This window comes from Loxodonta africana, chromosome 7 (genome assembly GCF_030014295.1).
Source record: "Loxodonta africana isolate mLoxAfr1 chromosome 7, mLoxAfr1.hap2, whole genome shotgun sequence".
NCBI classification, from domain to species: domain Eukaryota; kingdom Metazoa; phylum Chordata; class Mammalia; order Proboscidea; family Elephantidae; genus Loxodonta; species Loxodonta africana.
The window spans coordinates 6,384,756-6,409,141 of NC_087348.1; the positions used below are offsets into that span (position 1 = coordinate 6,384,756).

Below are 24,386 nucleotides of genomic sequence, written 5' to 3' on the forward strand. Positions count from 1 at the left end.
ATGTGAAATGATGTAGTATTTGCGTATAACCTACACACATCCTCCCTGAAGCTTTATTAATTTTTAGATTACTTATAATACCAAATACAACATAGATGCTATGTAAATAGTTGTTTCATCACCATTGAAGACTTGCTCTGGAAAGCAGCTTTTCTCTTCTATGAGTTTCTTGAGCTCTTCTAGGAAGCCTGCTGTGGCTTGGGCCTCAGCCGATGCGGCTCTCCCGTGATCTTGAAGTTCTTGAGGCTTCAGCGCTTTCCAGAGCTAGCCAGCCACCCCTTACTAGCTTGAAACTCCTTCCTCTGCTGCCCCTCAGCCCCTTCACACTTAGCCTTTGAGGGATTGCTTTGACCACTTCATTGCTTTCTAGTAGCCATTTTTCCCCAGAAACAAAGGGTGTGCAACACAAATAGCAAACCGATGAGACACAGGGCAAACAATGCTCGAACAGTGAGTGCTGGAGAGAGGCTGAGGGTCTGTGAAATGGCGGGAGGCTACAGCAGGGGATGCTTGCACACCACTTCATTCACGTGGATTCAGCATAGAGCTCGGCGTACAGCAAATTCAAGTTTTGCTTTTTGGAACTTTGCTTTTTTTTTCTTAAGCATTTTCTGTCCATAGTTGGTTGAATCTGTGGATGCAGAGCCGCAGATACGGAGGACCGACTCTAAGTCTCTTTTCAGAGAACCTTCCCGCGAGACAAACACCACTGCTGTGTTGATTATTGAGCAACTGGACAATGGAACACAGGGCTGTTACCTTGTTTGCACCTGTGATCCTTGCACTTGAATATGCGTTTTTATTTTCTCGTTTGAAAGCACTACAGTATCTTTGAAGCGTCCGCAGATAGCTGGTGCCGGACACCTGATCCTTCTGCTGTTTTGCTTGCTTCCATTTGCAGACATTTTAGGTCTGTGACTGTTGTTCTGTTGCTAGTTGCTGTTGAGTTCATTCCGACTCCTGGCAACCCCAACTGTGCAGAGTGGAGAACTGCTCCATGGGGTTTTCAAGTTTCTCGGAAGCAGATTGCCGGGCCTTTCTTCCGAGACACCTCTAGGTGGGTTCAACCCACCAATCTTTTGGTTAGTTGAGTGCGTAACCATTTGTGTCAGCGGTACTCCTAGGTCTATGACTAGAGAAATACCCACTGCCGTTGAGCAATTCCAACTCATGGCAACCCTACAGGACAGAGTAGAACTGCCCCATAAGGTTTCCAAGGAGTGGCTGCCAGCCTTTTGGTTAGCAGTCTGAGCTCTTAACCACTCTGCCACCAGGACTCTGACTAGAGAAATAATACTCCCCCAAGTCCGTGTTTCGTAGTGGGAGGTTGTTGTTCAGGCTGGAGTTGTGTCTGGAAGGTGAAGTCAGACATGTGAGAGACATAACATAATGGGACCCAGGGTGTGTCCACACACTTCCTGAGCCTGTGTTCTCAATGCCGGGATTGTGACCAAGTCAAAAATGGAGTTCCGGACCTTTGTCATTGAGCCCTGTTGGTTGTTTGGGTTTACATGTCATTTGGTCAAAAAGCAATAGGAAAATAAATTAGTAAAATGTGATCTATGTTAAAACTGACTCACAGAATTTCTTTCTGATGACTTTAAATAAAAGATTAACTGGATTTGACTTAGTGATGTGAATATTCGTATGAGTGCACTTCATCCAGACAGTGTTAACCAAAAAAACCCAAACCTGTTCCCGTTGAATCAATTCCGACTCATAGTGACCCCATAGGACAGAATGGCCCACCTTTTCGGTTAGCAGCCGAGCTCTTGACCGTGCGCCCCCAGGGCTCCGACGATGTTAATACATGCCCCTAACTCCTGACCCTCATTTTGCAGAAGGGTCTGCAGAGGCGTTCTCCACACGCTGTTCCTTATTCATGGAGCCCCTGGAGACTCAGGAAGGGACTTAGTGCCCAGCTGAGGGACTTGTAATCGCCAGTTGGGTAACAAACCCTGGCTCATGCCTTTATTAGCATCTGCAGGGGACAGAATGAAAATTGCCTGTCATTTTTATGGAAGCGTGCCTGGGCTTGGACGCCTGCCGGATTCCATAGTCTGGCTGGAGACTGGGGAAGCTGTGGAAGGGACTCTGTCACTCTCATCACTCGGAAAGCAGCTGACAGACCTAGGACACTCTGGGGCCCATGCCTCTCTCCTCCGGTTACTGATGGGTCATGGTCCGCTCACCTGTGGACAGGGCTCACCTGTGGGCACCCATTGTGTTGGTCCTGTGTGCTCTGCAGGCTGTTGTGAGTTCGATACAGATTTTCAGTTTCTCTCTAGCATGGGTTGCCTTTTCACGTTGGATTATATTTAGAAGTGTTAGCTATTTAAAGCCGTTTGTAATCTGGGTCTTTAGAAGATTTGTTTCTTTGTCCCTCTAAACCTATTGTGGTAAACTGGGCCAGCGACTTCCAGCTTCCAGGCTGTTCTGGGACAATCTTCCTGAGAAGGGTCTCTGACATCCCAGGTAACAGCTTCCAGAAGCCAGGCAGCCAGATGTGGCCGAGGGGGTTTGTGTCTTGTCTGTCCATCCGCAGCAGCCTGCTATGGACTGTGAATTTAAATGAAAGTGTTTGCCGAAGCTCTTTATGGAAGCGCATGTATGTGTATAGTATGTATGTGTGTGTATACATGTACATATGTGTGTTATGTATGTGTGTGTCTATACATGTACATATGTGTGTTGTGTGTATATATGGATGTATGTATATACGTGTGTGTCTATATGTAATGTATATTGTATATTTACGTATATACACATCCATCCACACGAGAAAGACCTGGCAATTTGCTCTTGTAAAGATTACAGCCTAGAAAACCCTATGGGGCAGTTCTGCTCTGTCACGTGGGGTCAATGTGAGTTGAAATTGACTCAATAAGACCTAACAACAACAACATATGTACATATATGTGTTAAAAAATCCTGAACGTGTCATTTGTTTATGCTAAAATGCTCTTTGATTTTTGAGAATTCAGTATGTGTGTATGTCTTTCCCCTTCACTGATGTAGTACTTAGAAATCTAAAGTGTACACTATCCAGAAAACAGCTTCTTAAATTCGTAAGTCTGAGTTGGCTTAGGAAGCCCTTGTGGCGTAGTGGTTAAGAACTACGGCTGCTAACCATAAGGTCAGCAGTTCGAATCCACCAGGCACTCCTTGGGAACCCTATGGGGCAATTCTACTCTGTCCTATAGGGTCTCTATGAGTCAAAATCAACTCGATGGCAACGGGTACATATGGGTAAGTTTGCTTATAGATTAGGTTATTAGAAAACAACATCGGGTTTAAAGTAGAGACTATAGTTAAATTTTAAGGGAAGATTTGGCAAGTTATAGGAAGATAATAGTTTTGAAACCAAAGTATTTTACCTGGAAGATGTTTATTTCTATGTATTATAAAATTGGTGGTTTATGAATATTGGATATACGTTTTTTAGTTTAGGTGTTGGCTGTTTTAATAATTTGAAGCACCCTTAGCTATTTATTATTTTAAAAATATTTTCCAGTTTCTAAGACAACTAAAACTGAAATCAGAACCACAAAGATGTATGAATAGCTGCATTTCTTCTCATTGTTAAGGTCCACATTTACCATAAAATATTTAATTTCCCATCGCAACTGAAACCACTTTCTTTGTTTATTATTTAAATGATTATGGATATGAGCAACTTCTTCATTTATCCGTGATAAACAGTTCCACCATTCCTACCTCAACTAAACACAAGCTCCTTTTTTTTTTTCTTTTCCCAGTGTTGGGAGAATTTTTTTTTTTTGCCAATTCAGTATTTTTTCATGTACAAGTCAATGACATTGATTATGTTAATCATGTAAAAACTAGCTCTATTGATTAAGTGATTTGTGCCAAATGATTTTGAATTTCTTATGAGTGATTGTAAAATCCAAAGGTGTGTTTGAGAGGAAACAAAACAAAACATAAAGAGCAGGGACAAACTGGTGAAAGCCCCCAGTCCCGGAGGTACGCATTGTTTTGGGGTGTAGTTTTCATCATGGGGGTGTGGTACAAGCTAGCAGTCTCACAGCGTTCCCTCTGTCATCATCCCTAGCCTCTGGAGGAAACCCACTGCCGTGGAGTCAGTTCCAACTCATAGCGACCCTATAGAACAGAGCAGAGCTGCCCCATAGGGTTTCCAAGGAGTGCCTGGTAGATTCGAACTGCCGACCTTTTGCTTAGCAGCCAAGCTCTTAACCACTGTGCCACCAGGGCTCCAGTCTCTGGAGAAAGATGTTTCTTTTTTCTGATTACGTGCATTATCCTTCGTTGGCTTTATAGACCTCCAAAGCAGATGGAACTGGTTGATTTTGAGGTGGGAAGAAAATTGCCTGTAACCTCTTAGAGAGGTGGGTTCACATGAGCTTTCTCTGTTTGACACGGCCTGACTCCCACTTGGGGTTATATGTTCTTTCTTTTGGTGAACAGGGGCTGCTCCATCTTTTTGTTGTTATTTGTTGCAGTCGAGTCGGCTCTGACTCACGTCTACCCCCCGTGCAACAGAACAAAACACTGCCTGGTCCTGCTTCATCTTCACGATAGTTGACGTGACAGTCCAGAGTTTCAGCCACTGTGTATTTTTAGTGCCTTCCAACTTAGGGGGCTCGCCTTCCAGCACTATATTGTACAATCTTCTGTTGTGATCCATAGGGTTTTTAATGCCTGGTTTTTGGAAGTTGGTTGCCAGACCTTTCTTCCTAGTCTTAGTCTGGAAGCTCTGCTGAAACCTGTCCACCGTGGGTGATCCTGCTGGTATTTGAAATAGTGGTGGCATGGCTTCTGGCATCACAGCCACATGAAAGCCACCACGGTGTGACACACTGACAGATGGGGAGGGGTGGTTCAGCCTATCAGCACAGGTCTTGGTCAGTTGCAACCCACACCATCTTTTTTCCACACTAATGCATTGTTTTGCTTTGCTTCGGCAGCGGCTACATGTCGGACCAGACGAAGAACATCGTCAGCGGCATCCTTTTTGGCACCGGCCTGTGGGTGGCACTCATTATCACCATGCGTTACTCCCTGAAGGTGCTGCTCTCCTACCACGGGTGGATGTTTAATGAGCATGGCAAGATGAGCCGCACGACCAAGATCTGGATGGTAATCCCACTTCCTGCTCGGTGTGGCGCTTGTATCGATGTTTTTTACTCTTGAAACAAGGAATCTTGTGGAACTTTTGCCCCTTTGATGCTTGGCTTGGGACCTGCGTGTTGTCCTTACTTCCTGGAGGGGCTTGATATACCATGATGCCTACATTTGGGCCCGAGAGTGTTTTTCCTTTAATGGTGCTAGAGGGTGTTGAGCATTTAATATCTACGTCGTCTGGGTTTGCAGTTCAGGTCGTCCATAAAATAAAAGTGCTACTTCTTTGTCACACTCCTCATAACACAAAAGCCATTACTGCTTTGTAGCTTTTCTGACTAACATGGAACCAGGTGTTCAGAAATCTCCCTCAGCTGATCCACCTGACTGGGATGCCCATGGTTTCGTGGTTCGTTTCCAGTGTGCTCTGAAGCTGCCCTTGTCCCTAGCCTGAGTGTCACTTGCTCAAAGCGAATTACTTTGTCATGTGCATGAATGTTTATCCAACTTCCATTGTGTAAAACTTTTCATGAGCTCAAGTTTTCTGGAAACAAACCATCAAGGTAGAAGCCGTTTCTGAACTTGTGGGGCCTCTGTCTTTGGTGCACGGGCTCCTGTAAGCTCCGCAGGCCTGTGAACCGGTGTCTGGCCTCACCATGTGCTGTCGCCCAGTTTGTATCGTCACCTGAGCCTTCATCAAGTTATTCAGGCCCCATTACCTTGTAAACTTCTAAACTTGGTATAATAATTGGTCATCTCATGCTTAACAAACACAAGGAAAGTTCTAGAGCTCACGGTGAGGGGAGGCGAAGAAGGAGCATCGGTGATGCTAGGAGCCTCAAAAGTCAACTTCCAGTAGCCATGAAGGCTGTCTTCTGTGAATAATTTAAGTTCTTGTAAAGAAACACTGGACTGCGTTAACTCACAGTCCCTCACAGGCCCTTGTTAAATGGCCTGGATGAATTTGAATGAAACTGGTCATACTTAGAAGGAGCCCTAGTGTCACAGTGGTTAAGCTCTCAGCTGCTAACCGAAAGGTGGGGGGTTTGAACCCTCCAGCACTCGGCAGGAGAGAAATGTGCCAGTCTACTTTGTCCCATAGGATTGCTATGAGTCAGAATTGACTCAATGGGTCATAACTGAAGATTTTCCTTTAAAGCCTTTGCTTTCATTGGGATATTTCATGGTTTTATAAGTGAAACAAACTCCTAGTAGTTTGGTGAGCTGTGGCCTGAGGCGGGGCCTCCTGAGCAGCTCACCATCACCAGGGGGTGGTGCGCCTGCAGCTGGGCCTGCTATCCTCAGCAGCTGAAAACCTTTGGGGGACTCAGAGGGAGCCCAGTGGCCAGTGCCCATGTCCCCTGCATACCCCTGACACCAGGCTTCCCTGTTCCAAAGTACTTATTGCTTGGCTGAAAGTTTTCCAAAGAAACCAAATTGTACAGTGAGAAGACACTCAGGGGTGGCTCCTACACTTTACATGCACGTTACGTGCGTTCCCTTAGGTGGCCTCTAGCAAGAAGACACTCAGAGGCAGCTCCTACACTTTACATAGATGTCACATGACATTCTCTCAGGCGGCCTCCAGCGAGAAGCCACTCAGAGGTGGCACCCAGACTTTACACAGATGTTATGTGACGTTCCCTCAGGTGGCCCCCAGCAAGAAGACACTCAGGGGTGGTTCTCACACTTTACACAGACGTTACGTAATCTTCCCTCAGGTGGCCTCCACGCTACTGTAGGTTGAGTCCCAATGCTCCTCAGGTCCAAGTGTCATTGATGCTATTTCTCTGCCTCCCTCCAGCATGAGCTCTAGAACTTTCCCTGCAGTCTGGTCAGCATGAGATGACCAGCTATTACACCACGTTTGGATCATTCCAGCTGAAACAGTAAGAATAGGCAAGTTTGTGATCTCCACTAGGCCCAACAATGAGTGAAAGGACAACATGGCCTCCTACGAGGATGGCACGAGGTCCAGGCTCCTCAGCTTGGATTCTACCCATGAGCCTCAAGCCAGTCGCCGAAGCCAAGGGCTCGAAGACATAGGCGAGACTTACTCATGTGCACAGGTGCAGCCATACTGGGATACCACAGATGCCAGGAGGGGCCGGGCCAGTAAACCATGCTGGGCCGGCTCCATTCCAAGCTTTTCTTAGACACAGGCTTTTATTCAACGTGGTTCTTATTTGGGGGCTACGTGTGGTTTGCTGGGACCTGTGAGTGTGGGGGCAGAAATGGGCCGGAGGAGAAAGAAATCGCCACAGAAAATCTGTGAATAATCAGCGAGTTGTATACAGCTGAGAAGTGGCTTCTGATCTTTAATATGGTCTTGTTTTTTTTAATGTAACTTTTTTTTTCCTTAAGGGTATGGTGAAGATTTTTTCAGGCCGAAAGCCCATGTTGTATAGCTTCCAGACCTCACTGCCACGCCTTCCTGTTCCGGCTGTGAAAGACACCGTGGACAGGGTGAGTGTGGCTCCGCCTCGCACCCTATGGCCTGCTGTGTGTGTGCTGGTTGTCTTTTTGACGCACAAGCTAACGTCTTAACTCTGACTGCATTCACTGGCCGCTGTTGGGCTGTGTTAACTCTCAGCAGTACCTTGTAGGGCTGTCACATAAAACCCTCTGTCTCCTGCTGTAGCACCGCATCCCAGGTGTTTTAAAAATGCGCCTGCTTGACGGAGGTTTGGGGTCTGGATGGGGAGGGGCATCAGAGAGCTTTTGAGTGTCCCTCGCTGACCCTGGCACAGCTGGGTGTGTGGAGATGGTCGGCCCCCAGCCTGTCTCAGGAAAATGGTCTTTGACAAGCCCCCACCCATTTTAAAGCAGGCTCCCCAGTGGCAGGGTGCGGGGCAGATGGTGGATTGCCTGCGAGAGCAGTCGTGACATTAGCTGCAGTCACCCTCTCTGCTTTAATCCTGAAGATCACCCCACGAGGGAGGGAGCAGCCCCGTATATATACATACATATGTATTTTTTTTTATTGTGGTAAAACACATGTAACATAAAATTGACCATTTAGCCACTTTAAAGAGCACACGGTTCAGTGGCATTAAGTACATTCGCAATGTCATGCAACTATCACTGTTGTATATTTCTAGAACTTTCCATCACCCCAAATGAAAGCCCCATACCCCTTAAGCAATAACGGGTAACCACTAATCTGCTGTCTATGGATTTGCCTGTTCTGGACATTTTATGTGGATGGAATCATACAATAGTGGTCTTTTGTGTCTGGCTTCTTTCCCTCAACGTCATGTTTTCAAGGCTCATTCATGTCGTAGCAGGTGTCAGAGCTCCATTCCTTTCTGTGGCTGAGTAGTACCTCTTGGTGTGGAGGGGCCACGTTTTGTTTATCCATTCTTCTGTTGGTGGGCACTTGGATTGTTTCCACCTTTTCACTGTTGTGAATAACGCTGCTGTGAACATCTGTGTACAAGTTTTGTTCACCTACCTGCTTTCAAGTCTTTCGGGTATACACATAGGAGCAGAATTGCTGGTTCATTTGGTAATTCCGTGTTTAACTTTTTGATGCATCACCAGACGGTTTACCAAAGTGGCTGCGCCATTTTCTATTTCCGTTAGCAATACACAAGGCTTCAAATTTCTCTACATTCTGCAGCCCATCTTTAAACTCTGACCAAGAAACTCCGCAGGCTTGGTCCTTCACTCCCAGGTGACGTCAGCAAGTTCCTTCACATCTGTTTGACGTCAGCTCCTTCCGAGCGTGGTTTGCAGTCTCACTAGCATATATTTTACGTCAAATAAATCTTAAGATATGTAACAACTAATCTGTCTTAGGGGATGAGATTCTGTCTTTAAACACTCAAGGAGGGCTCGAGTGATCACTGCTGGCCCAAAGCAGTTTTCACAGCAGATACTAACTTATCTGGGGGCATTGGTGGTGCACTGGTAGAATGTTCACCGTCCACGCAGGAGACCCGTGCTGACTCCCAGCCAACGCATCTCATGTACAGTCACCACCCACCTGTCAGTGGAGCAGGGAGGCTTGCGTGTTGCTGGGGTGCTGAACTGGCTTCAGCTGAGCTTCCAGACTGAGATGGACCAGGAGGAAAGGCCTGGAGATCGACTTCTAAAACTCAGCCAGTGAAAACCCTATAGCTCACGATGGTCCAATCCACAGGACCAAGTATTTCATTTCATTGTGCGTGAGGTCACCATGAGTCGGGGACTGACTCGACGGCAGCTTACAACGGTAGCAACTGGCTTGTTGGATTAACGACACCAAGCAGGGGTTAGCTGTAGTGTTACTTTCTGTAAGTTTTTGCTTTGCACATTTCAGAAGCTTTGGGGCGTACTTTTAAAAATGCCAGGCATGTGAGCTGAAACATACGCTTTTACACCCACGTGCTTGAAGGGGATGGAGACGAAAACCCTGAACCAGGAGACCTAGCCTCGGCCTGGCCGCATGACATCCCTGTCTCCACCCGTCTCACTCCTCCTTCCCGTCCCGCCACCCTGAACACCTGGCCGACGCCCCTCACAGCACTGCCCTTGGCACGGCGCACCTCCCCTCCTCGCCACCATCCCAGGCCATTGCAGCTTAGCGAAGGACAGGTTAAAGGTCACATCACGGATAGAAGACACTGTAGAAATTTTCTCGTTAACCAAATGTCGATCTGACGCGGTGGAACGTACTTTGATGATTGTGTGGGGACGCAGGATTTGGGGAGCTTTCATGCCAGTAAAGGATAAAGAAGTTGAACTGTTTATTCTGAGCCTAAAACAGCATGTAGCGTTGGAGTTAGCTAACTTGCCTAAGGAGCAACAGAACCAGCTTGGGGAGGGTGTTATGTCTTTCCATTCGGCTGTGTTTTCTCTAGGGCACGGGTAAGACAGTGTAGGCTTTGATCCCTGTGTGTTAACTTTGCTTTTTCTTCCCTTAACTCCAGTATCTGGAGTCAGTGAGGCCCCTCATGAAGGAGGAGGACTTCAGACGGATGACAGAGCTGGCGCAGGATTTTGCCATCAACCTTGGACCAAAATTGCAGTGGTACTTGAAGCTAAAATCCTGGTGGGCTACAAATTACGTAAGTGCGCACACACGCTGTTTCTCTTGATGATGTGTTTGAAAATCTGAATCTGGGGGCCAGGAACACAGAGCTGACCTGACGGTTTAGATGACGCAAGGCTGCACGCACGTCAGGTCCAGTGTGCATTTAGACTGACGATTTCACCCTGTGTCCAGAGGGGTATTCGTATGTACAGTCACAGTGGCGATTTAATGGCTAAGTGCTCGACTACTAGCTGGAAGGTGGACGACTCAAATCCACCCAGAGGTGCCTAGGAAGACAGGTCTGGCAATCTTCTTCTGAAAGCTCACAGCCTTGAAAACCGTATGGAGCGATTCTACTCTGAAACACGGGGTCGCCATGAGTTGGAATGGGCTCGATGGCAGCTAACAACAGCGCCAGCAGGGATTTCAGCCTGCAAGCCGAGGGGTAGCCATGCGGGACCGCCATGCAGGTCCATTGGTGGTTTTCCTTTGCACAGAGGGTACCGGGCTAGGAGAACTGGCATCCAACACCAGGCGTGATGCTGTTTCACACTGGGGGGGCGGGGGGACCCCTGGTCTTTTCATGGGAACCTTGCTTTGAGACATTTCTCCTGCAGTCATAATGAATGAGCTGCCCCAGCCGCTGGCTCGCCTCCTTTTTTTTTTTTTTCTTTTCATTGTTTTAAAATGTCCTTTTTTAATCACCTGGAAAAAAGAATATTTTTCTTATTTGTAATTTATTAGACAAATTTCTGGAAAGACTTGAGATCTCATTCCCTTTCGTTTTACTTTTTCTTCTGTTTGTGTAAGAAATAATTTGGTTATTGAAACCTCCTTTTTTTCCCCCAAGGAAGACCTTCTGCTCTTCTAATCATTTCTTTTTTTAAAAGCAGAACAAAAAAAAAATTTTTTTTTTTAATTGTGAATTAGGTCAAAGTTTACAAAGCGTCTTAGCTTCCCATTTGTTAGTTTGTACAAAAAGTGTTTCGTGACCTTGGTTTCATTCGCTACAATTTGTCAGCACCCTGGGTTCCCCGTTTGCTTTTGTCCTGATTTTCTAGCTCTTCCTGCCTTCCCGTCTTTGCTTTTGGGCATTTGATCTCCTACGATTAATTTTTCTAAGGAGTATGTTTCTCTTGGGTGTTATTGTTTATCTTATGGGCTTGTCTGTTGTTTGGCTGAAGGGGTCTCCAGGAACGGCTTCATTCCAGTTCAGAAGGGTCTTAGGGCCATAGTCTCAGGGGTTCTTCCATTCTCTGTCAGACCAGAAGGCCTGGTCTTTTTTGTGAATTTGATTTTTTGCTCTGCAGTTTTTCTCCTGCTCAGCCCGGGAGCCTTTATTGTGATCCCAGTCGGAGCAGTCGGCAGTGGTAGCCAGGCACCATCTAGTTCTTCTGGTCTTGGGGTCCTGTAGGCCGTGGTTCGTATGATCCCTTGAGTCTTCGGCTTTCTAAATTCTCCTTTGATCCAGGTAGTAAGAGACCAGTAGTTTTGTCTTAGAGGCTGCTCGAAAGCTTTTAAGACCCCCAGGATGCAGAACACTGTCTTTATGAATTATGTTGTGCCAACTGACGTAGACGTCCCCTGAGTCCACGGTCCTTTGTCTTCTAGCCCAGGAACTTCATCTTGTCTAATGATTTTTTAAAAGTAATTTATTTTTGTTGTTGTTCAGAATACTCACAGCCGAACATACACCCATTGAAGTTTCTACATGTACAATTTAGTGACACTGGTTATGTTGTTTGAGTTGTGCAACTGTTCCCACCTTCCTTTTCCAAGTTGCTCCTCCCTCTCCTGTCGCCTGGTCCCTTTTGCATCCCAGGGCATCGTCCTTGAGCTTGCTGGCCAGGGTCCAGGACACCACTGGTGGCTGTGGGATCGGGCAGATTCCTCGGCTGTGTCTGTGGGGCTGGAACGTGTCCCAAGAGTCTTTCCAAGGTCACCTTCGAGTGAATGTCCTGGCAGTTCAGTCTGCCTGTGAGCCCGCTGAGCTCCCCTGTGCCTGGAGGGGACGGGGAGACGCTCAATGACAAAACAGAGAAGGTGGTCCAGGCATGGAGGAGCAGCTAGCAAGGAAGACGGGGGGCTGACAGTGGCCCAACAGAACTCAAATGGTGTGGGGAGTGGGGAGCATGGTGGGTGGCGTGATGGGAAGGAGCGTGGGACACTCTGGGGCTGGCTACGCAGGAGTACAGAGTGTATAGACATCATCATGCCCCCCACCTCTGCTTTTGTCCGTGCCCCCTTCTCTGTGTATATGTGTGTCAACGAAAGGTTTAGAAAAGCGTTCCCTGATCAGGGAGGCTGGGAAGAGAGAAGATACTGGTGGGTTTGGTGGGAGGAAGGTGCTGGCCACCTGGGTCCTGGAAGGTGAAGACAAGACATGTGGGCTCCTGGGGTCAGCACCTGGCTCAGAAAGGTGACGGATGGGACGTGACACAGTGGCCACTTCAGGGAGGCCCAGGAAGAGGAGGGCAAGCAGTGGGGACATTTTGAAATTGGTTATAAAATCAAGTTGGTTGTAAAGGAAATGTGTCTTTGTTAGTTGCCATTGAGTTGGCTCTGATTCGTGGATACCTGTGTCCAACGGAACGAAACCCTGCCCAGTCCTATGCCATCCTCACAACTGTTGGTATATCTGAGCCCATTCTTGCAGCGACCATGCCAATCCAAAAGAAAATTAGTGGTAAAACATGGGTCGCTTATTTTCTGTTGGGCCTTTTTTCTTTAACCATCTGTAAAATGAAAGCAATCCGCCTTCTGTGTCTTGACTGCAAAACTCCACGTCCCCCACTTTCTTGAGCGGCCGTCTTCTGGAGTGGCCCGTTAGACATTGCGGTGAGCCCAGCACCTCTGTTGTTGATTCGTGACTTGGGAGACCCTGTGCTGCACCGTAGAACTGCTCCATAGGATTTAATTTGTACGGAACCAGATCGCCAGGCTTTTCTTCTGTGGCGCCACTAGGCAGGTTCAAACCTCCAACCTTTTGGTTACTAGCCAAGTGCAAACTGTTTGGGCCATCCAGGGACCTCCTAGGACCTCTGATAGGAAGCCCTGCATGCCTGTCCCCAAGCAGCCTGCCCTGCCATCCTGCCGTGGTTGCGCCTGTTCAGCCTGTCGCTGTCTCTCCTCTCTGCCCCACAGGTGAGTGACTGGTGGGAAGAGTACATCTACCTCCGAGGACGGGGACCACTAATGGTCAACAGCAACTACTATGCCATGGTGAGTCCTCCAGTCCAGGCAGGATGGCCTCACGCAGACCTGGGCGACCAGGTGTCTGTCCTGCAGCAGCAGAGTCTTCACAGCCCAGCCAGCTGCCTGGAACTCTCGGTGTGGCCTGTGCACCTCTTAGTCCTGCTTCCAGGGTCCAAGGCTTCACACTCCTACAGCGGAGTCCAGGGACCTGCTTTCCTGCCAAGGAGCCATGTAGCTCCCTTTGGTGTTTGGGTAACAGCTCAAGGGCACTGAGTGCTGTGAGAAATTTGGATTGAAAAAACATGCTCACGGCAAACCGAATTCCTTGCTCTGTGTGTGCTTGCTTTCGTGATTTGAAAGTGTAACTTGACAGTCAAAGGCCCTGGCTTTAGGGGCCATTTCCTGTTTCCCCCAGGAGCTTAGGGACAGTGGGTTGGCCAAGAGTTTGTCCCCCAACGACATGCAGAGTGTTTCCCCCTCTACCCCAAGACCCTGTGGAGGGCTGCTTGGTGTGTTTAGTTTTCATGTTTCTTTGGTCTTCCTTTGCCTTTGGAAGCGTGAACCTGTTTGGAAAGCACAGACCATTCTTTTGTTGGAGGACTCCTCGACCTGGGTTCCAGGCCACTGCTGATGCCTGGCACGTGAAATACCTCCTCTTTTCCTTTCCTTCTGTTCTTCATTTCCATATTTCTCTCTGCTTGTAGTTAGCTTTTTTTTTTTTTTCTCTTTTAAAACTTTCTTTTTCCTTTTTTTCCCCTTTTGAAACAGTCTTGGACTTGTGGGAAAATTGCAAGTGTAGTACATAGAACTTTTTTATTCACGAGCCATTTGAGAGTAAGTGGGGTATCTGATGCCCTTTCTCCTGGAATTCTTTCCTGTATATCTCCTCCTGGTAAAAGGAGGCTGTCCCACATAATCTGGAAGTTTACGCAGATACGTCACAGCCACCCCACCCTGGAACCCCACTCACGGTCCTGGTTGTCCCAGTAACAACCTTTACAGCAAGAGCACCCACTTCCAAGTCAGGAAGCTGAGCGTCACGTCTGCAGCCTCCCTGGGCAGAGATTGTCACGTCTGCAGCCTCCCTGGGCAGAGAGATTGTTCCTCAGCCTTCCCTAAACTTTGATGACACCTTAGAAGATGACAAGACAGTCGTTTTGTTATGCGTTTCTCAGTTTGGGTTTGTCTGCAGTGCCCTCAGGACTGGATTCAGGGGACGTAGTCTTTACAGGAACGTCCCAGAAGAGACCCTGTGTCCTCACGGCATCCTGTCAGGTGACAGAAGTCCGAGTTGTCCCCTGGCTGGTGTTTACTCTGAGCACTGGGTTAAGGTGGCGTTGGCCAGGCTTCTTACTATAGTTTCTCCTTCCGCCTTTGCGATTAGGGAGTGTTTTGTGGGGAGGTATTCCAGCCTCTGCCAATATCCCGTTTGTCCTCGGACTTCCGATGTATTCATTTGTTAGTCTAACAATGTGCTGAAGGTAACTGCTCTTTGCCTGCTGACGTTGTCTCTGCCCTCACGGTCCCCCTTTTCCAGGACTTACTGTACATCCTGCCGACGCACATCCAGGCGGCCAGGGCGGGCAACGCCATCCATGCCATCCTGCTCTACAGACGCAAGCTCGACCGGGAGGAGCTCAAACCTGTACGTACATGGTGTGGGCGTCCTGGGGCAGCCCGAGACAGGACCGCCAAGCCCCTACATAGACAGTGTGGGCGTCCTGGGGTGGCCTGAGACAGGACCACCAAGCCCGTAGGTAGACAGTGTGGGCATCCTGGGGCAGCCCGAGACAGGACCGCCAAGCCCCTATATAGACAGTGTGGGCGTCCTGGGGCAGCCTGAGACAGGACCACCAAGTCCGTAGGTAGACAGTGTGGGCATCCTGTGGCAGCCCGAGACAGGACCACCAAGCCCCTACATAGACAGTGTGGGCGTCCTGGGGCAGCCCGAGACAGGACCACCAAGCCCGTAGGTAGACAGTGTGGGCATCCTGGGGCAGCCCGAGACAGGACCGCCAAGCCCCTACACAGGCAGTGTGGGCGTCCTGGGGCGGCCTGATACAGGACCACCAAGTCCGTAGGTAGACAGTGTGGGCGTCCTGGGGCAGCCCGAGACAGGACCACCAAGCCCCTACATAGACTGTGTGGGCGTCCTGGGGCAGCCTGAGACAGGACCACCAAGCCCGTAGGTAGACAGTGTGGGCATCCTGTGGCAGCCCGAGACAGGACCACCAAGCCCGTAGGTAGACAGTGTGGGCGTCCTGGGGCAGTCTGAGACAGGACCACCAAGCCCGTAGGTAGACAGTGTGGGTGGACGGCCTGGGACGGCCTGAGACAGGACCAACGAGCCCGTAGGTAGACAGTGTGGGCGTCCTGGGGCGGCCTGAGACAGGACCACCAAGCCTGTACGTAGACAGTGTGGGCATCCTGGGGCAGCCCAAGACAGGACCACCAAGCCAGTACATAGACAGTGTGGGCATCCCGGGGCAGCCCGAGACAGGACCACCAAGCCCGTAGGTAGACAGTGTGGGCGTCCTGGGGCAGCCCGAGACAGGACCACCAAGCCAGTACACAGACAGTGTGGGCGTCCTGGGGCAGCCCGAGACAGGACCGTCAAGCCCGTACGTAGACAGTGTAGGTGTCCTGGTGTGGCCCGAGACAGGACCGCCAAGCCCATTCGTAGACAGTGTGGGCGTCCTGGGGCACCCCGAGACAGGACCACCAAGTAAGGGGCTTAACGACAGGGATTGATTCTCTCACGGTTCTGGAGGCTGGGAATCCCAGACCAGGGTATCAGCCATGTTGATTCCTTCTGGAAGCTCTAGGGGAGGGTCCCTCCCTGTCTCCCTCCTGCCTGCTGGTGGCTCCAGGTGATCCTTGGCTGCAGCATCACTTCCGCCTGTGCCTCTGTCCTCGCTTGGCCTGTGCCCCCGTGTGTGTCTCTGTCTCTTCGCATATCTGATAAGGACACCACCCAGATGGGATGAGGACTCCCCCTACTCCAGCGTGACCTCAGCTTCACTGATTACATCTGCAAAGGCTTTCTAAACAATGTCACCTGCACAGGTCCTGGGGGTAGGGCGTCAACATGTCTTCCTGGGGGACACTATTCAATCCATAGTGTAAAGAAACTGCTTTTGAAAACGTTTTTTTAAACAAAGCCGTATTGAGGTGTAAGTGACACACTATGTTTAACGGATGCAGTCTGATGAACTCTGGCAGATACATACACACACGCACACACATACCCAGGACATTACCACCTCAGTCAGGTCAGTGGACACGTCCATCACCCCCAGGCGTCCCCTGGGCCCCTCCGTCATTTCCGCCTCCCACCTCTGTCGGGCCCCCCAGGCCCACTCAGGCAGCCCCGATCCGCTTCGGTCCCTGAGGAGTAGTTGGCACTTCCCAGTGGTGTAAATCAATAGAAACATGCAGCTTGTACTGTTTTGCAGTCTGGCCTCGTCCACCTGGCATCACTGTTTAGAGATTTAACTCTCCTTGTGTCTTCTAATGCCCACACCTGTGCCGTATTTCAGCTCTGTAATTTGCCTTTTGAAGAAACCCCTGATGTGTTTTGCAAAGAAAGTGATATTGTTTGTGAGTCCCTCCTGAGAAACAAGACATTTCTTCCTCACACCTTCCTGCGGGCTGAGTGTCAGTTTACAAGTAATGGAGTAAAAAAATAGGACGTCTGATTTCGGATGAGGTGCCTGACACAGTTAAGCATGTCCCCAGGACAGCTCTGTGTCCCGAGTTTGGAAAAGATGAAGCCAAGCCAGAAAACAAGCCCAGCATTTGGCGCGTGACATCAGTTTGCTACTTCCCTGCCCAATGGAATTATTTTTCGATTGAAACACATTTTTCTTACAGCTTTGTCTTTTGGGGTCCACCATTCCACTCTGCTCTGCCCAGTGGGAGAGGCTGTTCAACACTTGCCGGATCCCAGGGGAGGAGACAGGTGAGTGGGGTGGATCCCAGGGAAGGAGACAGGTGAGTTGGGCACATCCTGGGGGAGGAGACAGGTGAGGGGGTGGACCTCGGAGGAGGAGACAGGTGAATGGGGTGGATCCCGGGGGAGGAGAAAGGTGAGTGGGGCTACTCCAGGCTCCCACCCTAGTCAGCACGTCCTGCCCTTGTGCTCAGAGCAGTGAAACGTCACAGGAGAGCAGAGACCACACCTCTGAATGCTGACCCTGCCTCAGCGTAGGAGTGACCTTCCTCCTGCCGAGACTTCTTTCTGTTCATTACGCCCAGACAGGCGACATATTTCCTGACTTGCGTTTCTCTTCGGTTGAAGGCTGCCTTAGAAATGTTTGTATTCCTTCCTTGGGGTTCTCCAGGGGCAGTTTGCTCTGGTCAAGGGCAGGGTAGATTGTGGAATGAACTCAGATACCTGACCCATGGTCTAGCTGTTCAGGTACCAGTCTCCTGGCCTGGGACACAGGAGTCCTTCTTTGCAGAATGGCCACGAAATTGATTGTTCAAACCAGGGCACTTGGGAATGAAAGAGGATGACGCGCACCAAGTAGGACCATCCCAGGCACACCAGGACCTAGGGCATCCTGTCTGTGGCCTGTAATGCAGCTGACCCTCCCATGGGGAGGGGGGCAAGGGACCTGGCCCACTTGAATTCAAGACCTTCATGGCAGGCCATTCTAGCCACTTTCATTGCTGCTTTTTTTTTTTTTTTTAGCAATTTTATTGAGATGTAATTTACACCCCTTAGGGCTCGCCTAGTTAAAGTGTACGGTCCGATGGTTTTTAGTGTATTTACAGGGTTGTGTAAACGTCACCACAGTCCCTCTTAGAAGAATGTCATCACCCCAAAAAGAAACCCCGCCCATTGGCAGTCACCCCCTCCCACCCAGCTCCAGGCAACGCAGAAGCTATTTCTGTCTGCAGATTTGCCTGCTCTGACGCTTTCTGTAAATGCACCCTTTTCCCTTTAAGATGGTCATTTTAATAATCACCCATTGCCACTTCTTCAGAGTCCCCCTAGTTGGTGGCTTCTTTTCCACTCATGTTCCATGTGTGAGGAGCTCTGGTGGCACGGTGGTTAAAGCGCTTGGCTGAGATAACTGAAAGGTCGGGGTTCAAGCCTACCAGCCACTCTTCGGGAGCAAGATGTGGCAGCCTGCTTCCGTAAAGACGACAGCCTCGGACACTCTATAGGGCAGTTCTACTCTGTCCTCTAGGGCCCTTCTGAGTCAGAATCAACTCTATGACAGTGGGTTTCGGTTTTTGTTTGTTTGTTTTGTGCTTTATCCAGCCAATTCCTTCCTGAACCATCACTTCCTTGGGTGGGCCAGGACTTCCTCTCTGGTATGTCCAGGCTATGCTGGTTCCCGTTGCCTCATGGATTCTTAGCCTCTTACACTTGTAACGCTCGTGGTATTTCTAATCGTGCCTTTAGCTGCCTTCCCCACTAAGCAAGCCTGGTGTCTCCTGCCAGCTGTGACTGTGTGCCCCGCTCCCAGCAGTCCTTGGGACGACTTGATAAATCTCTGTTCGTTGAACTTACTTCACCATGTTCCTGCTATGCTTAAGCTTTTTTACGTTTCTCTCTGGGGTGTGTTTTCCTGTTGACGGGTTCTTTGTTTTGGCAATCTCCGACTCCCTTCTAAGAACGTTATGGAAACTCTGGTGGTGGAGTGGTTAAGTGCTATGGCTGCTAACCAAAAAGTCAGCAGTTCGAATTCACCAGGCGCTCCTCGGAAACGCTATGGGGCTGTTCTACTCTGTCCTATAGGGTTGCTCTGAGTTGGAATCGACTCGACGGCAATGGGTTTGGTTTGGTTTTTGTTCTAACATTTTCCTAGTTGCCCTATTGTAAATTACTTAGTAAAAAATAAACACGTGTTCGGAGTGTTTGCTGTATATGAATGAATGCTCCGTGGGTATTGTCTTTTAGTTCTTCACAACCACACCAGGGAGCCAGTATTACCTTCGTTTTATGGATGAGAAAATTAAGGCTTGGAGAGGTTAAGTAATTTGCCCCCAAGATCGTGCGTCCAGTGAGTGGCAGAGCTGAACTTAGAAGCCGGGGCTGTCTGATTCCAAAGCTCTCAACTCCTCTTCTGTGTTGTTGTTAGTTGTTGTTGAGTCGGCCCTGACTCCTAGTGACCTTACATATAACAGGACGAGACGTTGTCCGGTCCCGCGCCATTCTCACAATTGTCGCTGTGTTTGAGCTCCTTGTTGCAGCCGCTGTATCGGTCCATACTTGCTCCTTTGCGGACTCTTGGAAAAGGAACTCTTTAAACTGATTAGAGTAATGCAGAAATTAAATGCCATTCTAAAAGTTGGAAATGTAAGTATTTTAAAGTTGTTCTTACTGGTGGTACTGATTTTTGTCTCTGTGATCGGTGCCGTGGCTTCAGATACCATCCAGCACCTAAAAGACAGCAAGCACATTGTCGTGTACCACAGAGGGCGCTACTTCAAGGTCTGGCTCTACCATGACGGCCGGCTGCTGAAGCCCCGGGAAATCGAGCAGCAGATACAGAAGATTCTGGACGACCCGTCTGAGCCCCAGGCGGGAGAAGCCAAGCTGGCGGCCCTCACTGCAGGAGAGAGGTGGGCAGCCCCTCTTGTGGCAGCTGCACCCTTTGATAGAGTTTTTGTGAGCTCTTTAAAGTACCTGGGTGGTGCACACGCTCTACACTCGGCTCTCGGCCTAAAGGTTGGTGGTTTGAACCCACCCAGCAGCACCACAGAAGAAAGACCTGGCAATCTGCTTCCATAAATACTACAGCCCAGAAAACCCTATGAAGCAGCTCTGCTGTGTAACACACGGGGTCGCCATGAGTCGGAGCTGACTTTACGGCAGTGGGATTTTTGGTGTTGGGAAGCTCTTTACAGTTCCCTTCTGGACCCAGTGGTCTGTTTGGAGGGTGGCTGCTGGTATCAGTGGCCTGCGGTAACACCTGGTGTGGGGCTGCAGCCCTCACTGCTTTTGGTCCTGTGACGGGCACTCAGAACACAGTGGGTTACCTTTTCCAGGCAGATATGTATCCAGGTAACTTTTTTTCCCAGTTGCCGGTGAGTTGATTCCGACTCATGGAGACCCCATGTGTGATGACAGAGTAGAACTGTGCGCCGTAGGGTTTTCAACGGCTGACTTTTTGGAAGTAGATCTCCACGAGTCTGTTGTGCTCCTTAACCTTTTCATTACCAATTTCTTATTGTATTAAAAAAAAAAAATTTTTTTTGATGGCATGTGTTTTCAGTATTGGAATGCATGCTTACTAATTGAGTGTTTAAATTTTTGGTTGGTAATGTGGATATAGCGTCGCTATGAGTCGGAATCGACTCGATGGCACTGGGTTTTGGGTGGGTTAATGTGGATTTTGAGAAATATGGATCTGGCAATGAAGTCCGCCGACGAGGTGCGTGGCACCTTGGCGCCATTGATTTGTGGCATGACAGTATGCCGCTGCGGACTAGGTAGGTAAGTTATTGCTGGCGCTTTCCCATTAGGTTACATGGGGAGCCTCTGGTTTTCCAAATACGACACAGAAAAACCAAAACAAACCCATCAGGGCTCCCTGTCACCCAGGAGAGCCATAATTATGCTCACAAGCCTTATCTCACATAAATAAAGGACAAAAAGGCAAACGTTTACAAAAGTTTACGAAGCTAAACAGCCACAACATACACAATGACACAACGATGAGGCTCCAATCCGGTCTCCTGAGCTTCACACATTTCAGAAGGGACCCACCTTGGTGGTAAATGCATTAGAACGGGAGTAACGCCTTACCCCAGAGGACCAGAGGCATAAAAAGTGGCTGGCGTACCGTTAGGCCAATGGTAACCAAAGGGTTTGAAAGGAACTCCTCAAGAGCTCCCTGTACATCCACTGCCGCGTGTTGGACTGTGTCTCGTCCTACCCGCAGGGTGCCCTGGGCCAAGTGCCGCCAAACGTACTTTGCACGTGGGAAAAATAAACAGTCTCTCGATGCCGTGGAGAAGGCGGCCTTCTTTGTGACACTGGATGAAACTGAGCAAGGATACAAGAAGGAAGACCCCGACATGTCGATGGACAGCTACGCCAAGTCCCTGCTGCATGGCAAATGTTTCGACAGGTGGGTCCTTGCCTTTTTTTTTTAATTATGGTGAAAACATACAAAACAAAACATGCCATCTCAGCAATTCTCAGGTGTATAATTCAGTGACATTGACAACGTTCAAGTTGTGAAGCCATTCTCACTGTACTTTCCAGATCATTGCACCACCATTCACATAAACTCCCTGCCCCCTGAGCAACGCTCCCTCTTCCCCTCCCACCCTTGGTAACCACTCAGAATCCTCTGTATGTTTGCTTATTCCATGTAAGTGAGATCAGATAGTACAGATAATACCTGAGTTATGAACCGTCCCTAAGTCTGTCTTTAAATGGAATTTGTAGGTAAGTCAGAACAGTTTTTATTTAGCGTCAGTTAAGCGTTTGTTTTAGTATATAGTACATGTTTTACCTTACTACGCATATAGGGTCGCTATGAGTCAGAATTGACTCGATGGCATTGGGTTTTATGCTGTAGTGGTTAAGAGCGATGGCTGCTAACCAAAAGGTCAGGAGTTCGAATCTACTAGGTGCTCCTTGGAAACCCTATGGGCCAGTTCTACTCTGTCCTGTAGGGTCGCTGTGAGTTGGAATCGACTCGATGGCAATGGGTTATGCATATAAAAGGAGTCCTGGTGGTGCAGTGGTTAAAGTACTCCGCTGCTAACCAAAAGGTTGGCTGTTTGAACCCATCAGGCGCTCCATGGGAGAAAGATGTGGCAGCCTGCTTCCATAAAGATTTACAGCCTTGGAAACCCTGTGGGCCAGTTTCTACTCTGTCTTATAGGGTCGCTATGAGTTGGAATTGCCTCGATGGCAATGAGAGGCATATAAAACACTTAAGAAATACTTGCAAACTACCTAACGTAGTAATGTTTCCATGAGTGTCACAAAGTAGTGTATGTGTTCACTATCATGAGCCACTGAATGTATTTAACTCACATTTTTAATGTAGTAGGCTTTAAGGCTGTCCGCCCTTTTTTTTTTTTTCCTTCTTCTCTCTCTTTTTTTTAATTGTGCTTTAGATGAAGGTTTACAGAACAAATTAGTTTCTCGTCAGTTAATCCACACACTGTTGTATGACATTGGTAAAGCAGTCCCTTCTTAAGTACGAGTTGTCCATAAGTCAGACGTTACTAACCCGGGGACTGTCTGTATTTGTCCTTTTGTAGCTGGCGTGTTTTGCTCTGCGTAATGTTTTTAATTATCCACGTTGTGGCATGCATCAGGACCTCATTCTCTTTATGGCTCAGTAGTATTCCGTTGTCTGGATGGCCCCGTTGTGCTTATCCGTTCACCCGTTGATGGGTATTTCGGTTGTTGCCACCCTTTGGCTATTATGAACAGTGCGGCAGTGAGCGCTGGCGTACAGGTTTCTGTTTGTGTCCCTGCCTTTGCTTCTTCCGGCTGTGAACCTGGAGCTGGGATTGCTGGGTCCTGTGGTAGTTCTGTGTTCAGCTTTTTAAGAACTGCCAAAGTGTTTTACACAGTGGCTGTACCTTTTTCCATTCTCAGCAGCAGTGATTAAGGGTGATCCTTGTCTTTTGAAAGAGATTAGCTTGCCTGTAAGCTTGAAAGAAATTTCACATGTGGTAATAAAAATGTGATAGTTTTAAGGCTAGTATAAAAATATAACTTTTAATTTTCTTCTCTGCACCAAGACTGTCACTCACACTCATACATACACTCACACACACGTGCACACACGCTTTCATACATTGACACTCATGCATGCACACATACACACTCATAAACTTACATACATACACACACGTGCACACATGCTTTCATACACTCACGCGTGCACACACACTCACAACCCCCCCCCACACACACTGCTTAAGCAGCAAGCGTGAGGTTCTTCTCTCCTCTGTGCGCTGCCGTTGTCTTTTGGGGACGCTCGTGAGGACTAGTGGCTACGGGTTACCTGGAGCTGGGTGGGAGAAGGTGGTGGAGAGGCCTGAGTTTGCAGTTAGACCCGATGTCAGCCAACACTGGTCACGTGACTGCTGCAAAGCCACTCCCCCTCTGGGGCCTCCTCCTCCTCACCTGGAGGGTGAGGATTCACAGAGCTGCGGGGTGGGGGCGCAGGTACCGACTCCTTGCTCTCCCTCCCTTCACCTCGTGCAGCCTTTCAAAGTGTGATAGTATGTCCTGTTCTCCAGGTCATAGGTGCGTACCTTGGCATCTGGGACAGGAAGAAACAAATGGCTTAGAGTCCTAGTTGTACTTTTATTACCACTTTGCAGATATTTAGTTACATCTCTGGCCGTTAGGAGAAAAACCCAGCCCGTCGCTGTTGATTCCGACTCATGGTGACCCAGATGCTACAGAGTCGGTAGAACTGCTCCATAGGGTTTTTTTTTTTTTTTACTATAATCTTTATGGAAGTAGGTCACGAGGTCTTTCTTCCATAGTGCTACCAAGTGGGTTCGAACCACCAACTTTTTGACTAATAGCTGAGTACTTGGCTGTTTGCACCACCAGGCACCTTAACTGTTAAAGTGGGGACAGAGAAGAGTAGCTCATTCAGAGTAAGACAAGTACAATGTTTTTGTTCATTTTTGTCTTTTTAAAGCGTTTGAGTTCCATAAACATATCTGTTTCACGTAGGTGGTTTGACAAGTCGTTCACGTTTATTGTCTTCAAAAACGGCAAAATTGGCATGAATGCAGAGCACTCCTGGGCGGACGCCCCCATCGTAGGCCACCTTTGGGAGGTGAGTTCTCGACACACTAGCTGGAATGGAAAATTGCTTTTGTGAATCCAAATGGCGGACTGAATTGAATTTTGTGGTATTTGTCTGATTATAAAATATGAACGTTTAACATGTGTTAGGACTGCGTGTGAAATTAAATCCGCAAATCACCAGCGTTACTGCCTCGCTTCATACACCCTGGGTTCCCCCCAGAGCACCACCGTTAATGCCATCTCCTTCAGGACAGACATAACGGAAGCTCGGTGATTCCAGGGCAGAATCACCTATCCTATCCTGAAATAAACGAT

General features: G+C 48.6%; 1 protein-coding gene across 1 annotated transcript in view; it reads left to right on the forward strand.

Moving 5' to 3' along the window:
- CPT1A (carnitine palmitoyltransferase 1A) overlaps positions 1-24,386 on the forward strand; it is an 86,825-nt gene that overhangs the window by 39,445 nt on the left and 22,994 nt on the right. Inside the window, exons 4-12 of the mRNA XM_064287629.1 lie at positions 4,947-5,118; positions 7,465-7,566; positions 10,014-10,151; positions 13,262-13,339; positions 14,850-14,957; positions 17,186-17,273; positions 19,696-19,891; positions 21,214-21,402; positions 23,994-24,099. Coding sequence (XP_064143699.1) covers positions 4,947-5,118; positions 7,465-7,566; positions 10,014-10,151; positions 13,262-13,339; positions 14,850-14,957; positions 17,186-17,273; positions 19,696-19,891; positions 21,214-21,402; positions 23,994-24,099 — 1,177 coding nt within the window. The remainder of the gene's footprint in view (positions 1-4,946; positions 5,119-7,464; positions 7,567-10,013; positions 10,152-13,261; positions 13,340-14,849; positions 14,958-17,185; positions 17,274-19,695; positions 19,892-21,213; positions 21,403-23,993; positions 24,100-24,386) is intronic.